Source organism: Onychostruthus taczanowskii, unplaced genomic scaffold (genome assembly GCF_017590055.1).
Source record: "Onychostruthus taczanowskii isolate IOZ18803 unplaced genomic scaffold, ASM1759005v1 scaffold342, whole genome shotgun sequence".
NCBI classification, from domain to species: Eukaryota; Metazoa; Chordata; class Aves; order Passeriformes; family Passeridae; genus Onychostruthus; species Onychostruthus taczanowskii.
Genome location: NW_024500817.1, coordinates 59,705 through 67,331, shown reverse-complemented (window position 1 = coordinate 67,331; position 7,627 = coordinate 59,705). Strand labels below are relative to the sequence as shown.

The 7,627-nt window shown below is 44.6% G+C and overlaps 1 protein-coding gene across 1 annotated transcript in view; it reads right to left on the bottom strand.

Annotated features, from left to right (window-relative positions):
- Positions 1-103: 103 nt before the first annotated feature.
- Positions 104-7,627, bottom strand: part of SMC1A (structural maintenance of chromosomes 1A) — a gene marked incomplete at its 3' end in the record, with an annotated part of 32,840 nt that continues 25,316 nt past the window's right edge. Inside the window, exons 14-17 of the mRNA XM_041411138.1 lie at positions 7,041-7,157; positions 2,841-2,947; positions 1,154-1,295; positions 104-151 (exon numbers count right to left, since the gene is read on the bottom strand). Coding sequence (XP_041267072.1) covers positions 104-151; positions 1,154-1,295; positions 2,841-2,947; positions 7,041-7,157 — 414 coding nt within the window. The remainder of the gene's footprint in view (positions 152-1,153; positions 1,296-2,840; positions 2,948-7,040; positions 7,158-7,627) is intronic.

The following is a 7,627-nucleotide window of genomic DNA, read 5'->3' as shown; positions in this document are numbered from 1 at the left end:
GGCAAAAAGGGACAAAAGAACCCAAAAATTATCCATGGACTTCATGTGCTGCTGCTCCTCCTGGGGACACCACCCAGAAATGGGCAAAAAGGGACAAAAGAACCCAAAGTAAATCAAAATTATCCATGATCTTCAGGTGCCGCTGCTCCTCCTGGGGAAATCATCCAAAAAAACCCCGAAAAATTCCCAAATGTTCTGGAGTTTCTCGTCCTCTCCTGTCCTTCTGCTCTCCCTGGTCCCACCTCAGGTCTTCTCCACCTTGAGCTTCCTCAGACCCCAAAACACCTCAAAAACCCCAGAAAAAAGACCCAAAAACCCCAAAGGAACCCAAAAACCCCCAAACCTTCTGGAGCTCCTCCATCTCACCTGTCATTCTGCTTTTCCTGGTCCCACCTCAGGTCTTCTCCATCAGGAACCTCCCAAGACCCCAAAACACCTCAAAAACCCCAGAAAAAAGACCCAAAAACCCCAAAGGAACCCAAAAACCCCCAAACCTTCTGGAGCTTCTCCATCTCACGTGTCATTCTGCTCTCCCGGGTCCCATCTGAAGTCTTCTACACCTTGAGCATCTCAAGACCCCAAAACACCTCAAAAACCCCAGAAAAAAACCGAAAAACCCCACAAGAACCCAAAGGAACCCAAAAATCCAGAAAATAAGCCTCAAACCTTCTGGATCTCCTCCATCTCACCTGTGATTCAGCTCTCCCGGGTCCCACCTGAGCTCCTCCTCATCATGGACCTCCTGAGAGCCCAAAACACCTCAAAAACCCCAGAAAAAAAAACCTCAAAAAACCCGAAAGAGCTCAAAGGAACCCAAAAATCCAGAAAATAAGCTTCAAACCTTCTGGAGCTTCTAGATCTCTCCTGTCCTTGTGCTCTCCATGGTCCCACCTCAGGTCTTCTCCACCTTGAGCATCTCAAGACCCCAAAACACCTCAAAAACCCCAGAAAAAAACCCCAAAAAACCCCAAAAGAACCCAAAGGAACCTAAAAAACCCCAAACCTTCTGGAGTTTCTAGATCTCTCCTGTCCTTGTGCTCTCCATGGTCCCGCCTCAGGTCTTCTCCACCTTGAGCATCTCAAGACACCAAAACACCTCAAAAACCCCAGAAAAACCCCTCAAGAACCCAAAGGAACCCAAAAAGGCCCAAACCTTCTTGAGCTTCTCGATCTCGGCCTCGTCCTTGCGCACGCCCTGCTCCCACATCAGCACCTTCTCCTGGTCCTCCCGCAGCTGGTTGCGCTCGAAGTCCAGCTGGATCCCCAGGCGCGTCTTCTGGTTCTCGAACTCCAGCCTGGGGGGACACCACCAGCTCCTCAGGGGTCTCCCAGGGGCTTTGGGGGGTCTCTGAGGGGCTTTTTGGGGTTCCCGAGAAGGTCTTGAGATGTTTTTTGGGGTTCCTGAGAGGTTCTTTGGGGTTTCTCATGGGTTTTTTTGGGGTTCTTGAGATGTTTTTGGGGTTCCTGAGACGTTCTTGGAGGTTCTTGAGATGTTTTTTGGGGTTCCTAAGAGGTTCTTTGGGGTTTCTCAGGGTTTTTCTGAGGTCCTTGAGATGTTTTTTGGGGTTCCTGAGAGGTTCTTTGGGGTTTCTCATGGGTTTTTTTGGGGTTCTTGAGATGTTTTTGGGGTCTCCGAGAAGTTCTTGGAGGTTCTTGAGATGTTTTTTGGGGTTCCTGAGAGGTTCTTTGGGGTTTCTCAGGGTTTTTTTGGGGTTCTTGAGATATTTTTGGGGTCTCTGAGGGATTTTTGGGGGTCTCCAAGAGATTTCTGAGGTTCTTGAGATGTTTCTTGAGGTTCCTGAGGGTTTTTATTGGGGTTCTTTAAATTTTTTTTGGGGTTCTTGAGATGTTTTTTGGAGTCCTTGAGGGGTTTTTGGGGTCTCTGAGAAGTTCTTTGAGGTTCTTGAGATGTTTTTTGGGGTTCCTCAGGGGTTTTTTGGGGTTCCTCAGAGGATTTTGGGGTTCTTGAGAGGTTTTTTGGGATCCTTCAGTATTTTTAGGGGTTCTTGAGAAGTTCTTCGGGGTTCTTGAGAGGTTTTTTTGAGGTTCCTGAGATGTTTCTGGGGGACCTGAGAAGTTCTTTGGGGTTCTTGAGGGTTTTTTTGGGGGTTCCTGAGGGGTTGGGTTCTTGAGATGTTTTTTGGAGTCCTTGAGGGGTTTTTGGGGTCTCTGAGAAGTTCTTTGAGGTTCTTGAGATGTTTTTTGGGGTTCCTCAGGGGTTTTTTGGGGTTCCTCAGAGGATTTTGGGGTTCTTGAGAGGTTTTTTGGGATCCTTCAGTATTTTTAGGGGTTCTTGAGAAGTTCTTTGGGGTTCTTGAGGGGTTTTTTTGAGGTTCCTGAGATGTTTCTGGGGGACCTGAGAAGTTCTTTGGGGTTCTTGAGGGTTTTTTTGGGGGTTCCTGAGGGGTTTTGGAGGTCCTCGAGTGGATTTTGGGAGGTTCCCTGAGGTCCAGGGAGGGTATGGGGGCTCCTTGAGATGGTTTTTGGGGTCCCCCAAAGATTTTGAGAAGTTCTTTGGGGTTCCTCACAGGTTTTTTTGGGGTCCCCAAGAGATTTTTAAGGTTCTTGAGATGTTTTTTGGGGTCTCCAAGAGATTTTTGGGGTTCTTGAAAGTTTATTTGGGGGTTCCTGAGAGGTTTTTGGGGTCCCTGAGAAGTTCCTTGAGATGTCTTTGGGGTTCCTTGAGATGTTTTTTGGGGTCTCTTAAAGGTTTTTTGGGGTCTTCAAGAGATTTTTGGGGTTCCTGAGATGGTTTTGGGGTGCCCTTGGGGGTCCCTGAGGGTTTTTTGGGGTCCCTGAGGGTTTTTTGGGGTCCCTGAGTTTTTTTGGGGTGTCCTGACCTTTTCTTGGCGATCTCGTTCTGCCTCTTCACCTTCTCCTCCTCGAACTCGCGGATGTTCCTGACCCCGATTTCCCGGCAGAATTCCTCGAAAACCTCGTCCTCCACCTGGGGGGAGGGGCAGGGTCAGGAACCCCCAAAAATCCCCCCAAATCCACCCCAAAAATCCCCAAAATCCACCCCAAAATGCCCCAAATCCACCCCAAAAATGTCCCAAATCCACCCCAAAAATGCCCAAAATGCACCCCAAAAAATCCCCCAAATCCACCCCAAAAAATCCCCCAAATCCACCCCAAAAAATCCCCCAAATCCACCCCAAAAAATCCCCCAAATCCACCCCAAAAATGCCCAAAATTACCGCAAAAACCAACCCAAAACCATCTCAAAACCCCCCGAAAATCACCCCAAAATCAACCCCAAAAACGGCCAAATTCACCCAAAAATCACCCCAAAACCACCCCAAAATCGTCCCAAAAACCACCACAAAAATGGCCCCCAAAATCGACCCCAAAAATGCCCCAAATCCACCCCAAAAATGCTCAAAATCCACCCCAAAAATGTCCCAAAATCCACCCCAAAAATCCCCAAAATCCACCCCAAAAATGCCCCAAAGCCACCCCAAAAAAATCCCCCAAATCCACCCCAAAATCCTCAAATCTGGGGATCCCAAAATCGCACAAATCCACCCCAGAATCCCCCAAAAATCCTCCCCAAAAACCCCAAATTCCACCCAAAAAATCTCCCCCAAAATCCTCCAAATCCCTCCCAAAATCCCCCAAATCTGGGGACCCCAAAATCTCCCAAATTCCCCCAAAACCCCCAAGTTCCACCCTAAAATATTCCCCCAAATCTGCCCCAAAAAAACCCAAATTCCCTCAAAACCCCCAAATTCCGCCCAAAAAATCTCCCCCAAAAATCCCCCCAAAAGTTCCCCAATTTCCCCCCAGAGTCCCCACATCTGGGGGAGCCCAAAATCCCCAAAATTCACCCCAGAATCCCCAAATCCCCCAAAATCCTCCCCGAAATCTCCCCCAAAAAAACCCAAATTCCCTCAAAACCCCCAAATTCCACCCAAAAAATCTCCCCCAAAAATCCCCCCAAAAACCCCAAATCTGGGGGACCTCAAAACGCCAAAAAAATCCCCAAATCCACCCCAAAATCCCCCCAAAAATTCCCAAATCCCCCCAAAAACCCCAAATCTGGGGGACCTCAAAACGCCCAAAAATCCCCCCAAAAACCCCCCAAACCCCCCAATTCTACCCCAAAATTCCCCCTCAAAAAATCCCCAAACCTGGGGGACCCCAAAATTCCCAAAAAATCCCCAAATCCACCCCAAAATCTCCCCAAAATCCCCCAAATCCCGAAGAGGGAATTCTCCCCAAAACTGGAGGAATTTCTTCCCAAAATTGAGGGAATTTTTTTCCCAAATTTGGCAGAATTTTCTTCAAAATTGAGGAAAATTTCTTCCCAAATTAAGGGGATGTTTTCCCCAAAATTCAGGGGATTTTTTCCCAAAATTGGGGAATTTTATCCTCAAATCTGGAAGAAGTTTTTCCCAAAATTGGGGGAATTTCTTCCCAAACCCGGGGATTTTTTCCCCAAATTTTGGGGGGATTTTTTTCCCCAAATTTGGCAGAATTTTCCTCAAAATTGTGGAAATTTCTTCCCAAAACTGGGGGAATTTTTTTCCCCAAAATTGAGGGAATTTTTTTCCCAAATTTGGCAGAATTTTCCTCAAAATTGGGGGGATTTCTTCACCAAATTGGGGGAAATTTTCCCCAAAATTCAGGGGATTTTTTCCCAAAATTGGGGGATTTTATCCTCAAATCTGGAAGAAGTTTTTCCCAAAATTGGGGGAATTTCTTCCCAAATTTGGCAGAATTTTCCTCAAAATTGTGGAAATTTTTTCCCAAAACTGGGGGAATTTTATAGCAAAATTGAGGGATTTTTTTTCCCAAATTTGGCAGAATTTTCCTCAAAATTGGGGGAATTTTTCCCCCAAATTGGGGAAAATTTACCCCAAAATGGAGGGAATTTCCCCCAAATTTGGGAGATTTTCTCCTCAAAACTGGAGGAATTTCTTCCCAAAATTGAGGGAATTTTTTTCCCAAATTTGGCAGAATTTTCTTCAAAATTGAGGAAAATTTCTTCCCAAATTTGGGGGATAAAATTCCCAAATCCCCCCAAAAACCCCAAATCTGGGGGACCTCAAAACGCCCAAAAATCCCCCCAAAAACCCCCCAAACCCCCCAATTCTACCCCAAAATTCCCCCTCAAAAAATCCCCAAACCTGGGGGACCCCAAAATTCCCAAAAAATCCCCAAATCCACCCCAAAATCTCCCCAAAATTCCCAAATCCCCCCAAAAATGGACCCCAAAATCCCTCAAATCCCGAAGAGGGAATTCTCCCCAAAACTGGAGGAATTTCTTCCCAAAATTGAGGGAATTTTTTTCCCAAATTTGGCAGAATTTTCCTCAAAATTGGGGAAATTTCTTCCCAAAACCTGGGATTTTTTCTGCAAAATTGTGGAAATTTCTGCCCCAAATCTGGGATTTTTTTTCCTGAAATTTGGGGGGATTTTTTCCCCAAATTTGGCAGAATTTTCCTCAAAATTGAGGGAATTTCCCCTAAATTTGGGTGATTTTTTCCTCAAAACTGGAAGAAATTCTCTCCAAAACTGGAGGAATTTCTTCCCAAAATTGAGGGAATTTTTTTCCCAAATTTGGCAGAATTTTCCTCAAAATTGAGGGAATTTTTTTTCCCCAAATTGGGGGAAATTTACCCCAAAATTGAGGGAATTTCCCCCAAAATTGGGGGATTTTTTCCTGAATACTGGAAGAAATTCTCTCCAAAATTGGAGGAATTTCTTCCCAAATTTTGGGGGAATTTTTCCCCGAAATTCGGCAGAATTTCCCTCACAATTGTGGGAATTTTTTGCCCAAAACTGGGGAGGATTCACCCCCAAATTTGGTGGATTTTTTCCCAAAATTGAGGGAATTTATCCTCAAAACCGGAAGAAATTTTTCCCAAAATTGGGGGAATTTCTTCCCAAACCCTGGGATTTTTTCCCCAAAATTGAGGGAATTTTATCCCAAAATTGAAGGAATTTCTTCCCAAAACTGGGGGGGATTTTCCCCAAAATTGAGGGAATTTTATCCCAAAATTGGGGGAATTTCTTCTCAAAATTGAGGGAATTTTATCCCAAAATTGAAGGAATTTCTTCCCAAACCCTGGGATTATTTTCCCCAAAATTGAGGGAATTTTATCCCAAAATTGAAGGAATTTCTTCCCAAACCCTGGGATTATTTTCCCCAAAATTGAGGGAATTTTATCCCAAAATTGGAGGAATTTCTTCCCAAAACCCGGGATTATTTTCCCCAAAATTCAGCGTTTTTTTCCTAAAACTGGGGGAAATTCTACTCCAAACCTGGGATTTTTTTCCCAAAAACTGGGATTTTTTTTTCCAAAAAAAGGAATTTTTTCCCCCCAAAATTGGGATTATCCTCAAAACCGGAAGAAATTTTTCCCAAAATTGGGGGAATTTCTTCCCAAACCCTGGGATTTTTTCCCCAAAATTGAGGGAATTTTATCCCAAAATTGGGGGAATTTCTTCTCAAAATTGAGGGAATTTTATCCCAAAATTGGAGGAATTTCTTCCCAAAACCTGGGATTATTTTCCCCAAAATTAAGCATTTTTTTCCTAAAACTGGGGAAAATTCTACTCCAAACCTGGGATTTTTTTTCCCAAAAAAAGGAATTTTTTCCCCCCAAAATTGGGATTTTTTTCCCCAAAAAATGTGATTTTTTTCCCCAAAAAATTGGGGTTTTTTTTTCCCCAAAAATTTGGGATTTTTTTTCCCAAATATTGGGATTTTTTTCCCCCAAAAATGTGATTTTTTCCCCAAAAAATTGGGGGTTTTTTTCCCCAAAAATTTGGGATTTTTTTTCCCAAATATTGGGATTTTTTTCCCAAAAAAAAAGTGATTTTTTTTTTCCCAAAAAGAGTGATTTTTTTCCGCAAAAAATGTGATTTTTCCCCCAAAAAAACCGATTTTTTTCCCCAAAAAATGTGATTTTTCCCCCAAAAAACCCGATTTTTTCCCCCGAAATTTGGGATTTTTTTCCCAAACTGTGTGAGAATCCCCCCAGATTTGCGGGACTTGCCCCGGAAGGTTCCGGAAGGTTCCGGCATTGCCGCACCTGGTTCATCTTCTCCTTGAGCTCCCTCATCTCGCGCTCGCGGCCCTGGATCACGCGCTTGATGTCGTTGATGCGCGGCCCGAAGTTGGCCAGCTCGCTCTCCAGCTTGGACTTCTCCTGGGGAACGGGGGCAGAATGGGGAAAAATTGGGGGAAATGGGGAAAAATGGGGAAATGGGGAAAATTGGGAAAAAATGAGGGAAATAATGGGGGGAAATTGGGGGAAAATGGGGGGAAATGGGGGAAATGGGAAGATGGGGTGGGGGGAAAAATGGGGAAAATGGGGAAAAATTGGGAAAAAATTGGGGAAAATGGGGCGGGAATGGGGGGGAAATTGGGGGGAAATGGGGAAAATGGGAAAAAATGGGAAAAAATGAGGGAAATAATGGGAGAAAATGGGAGAAAAATGGGGGAAATGGTGAGAAAATGGGGGGAAAAATGGGGAAAATTGGGGAAATGGGGGAAAATGGGGGAAAAATTGGGAAAAAAATGGGGAAAATTGGGAAAAATTGGGGAAAATCGGGGGAAAAATTGGGGGAAATTGGGGAAATTGGGGAGAAAATGGGGGAAAAATGAAAGTTTTAGGGG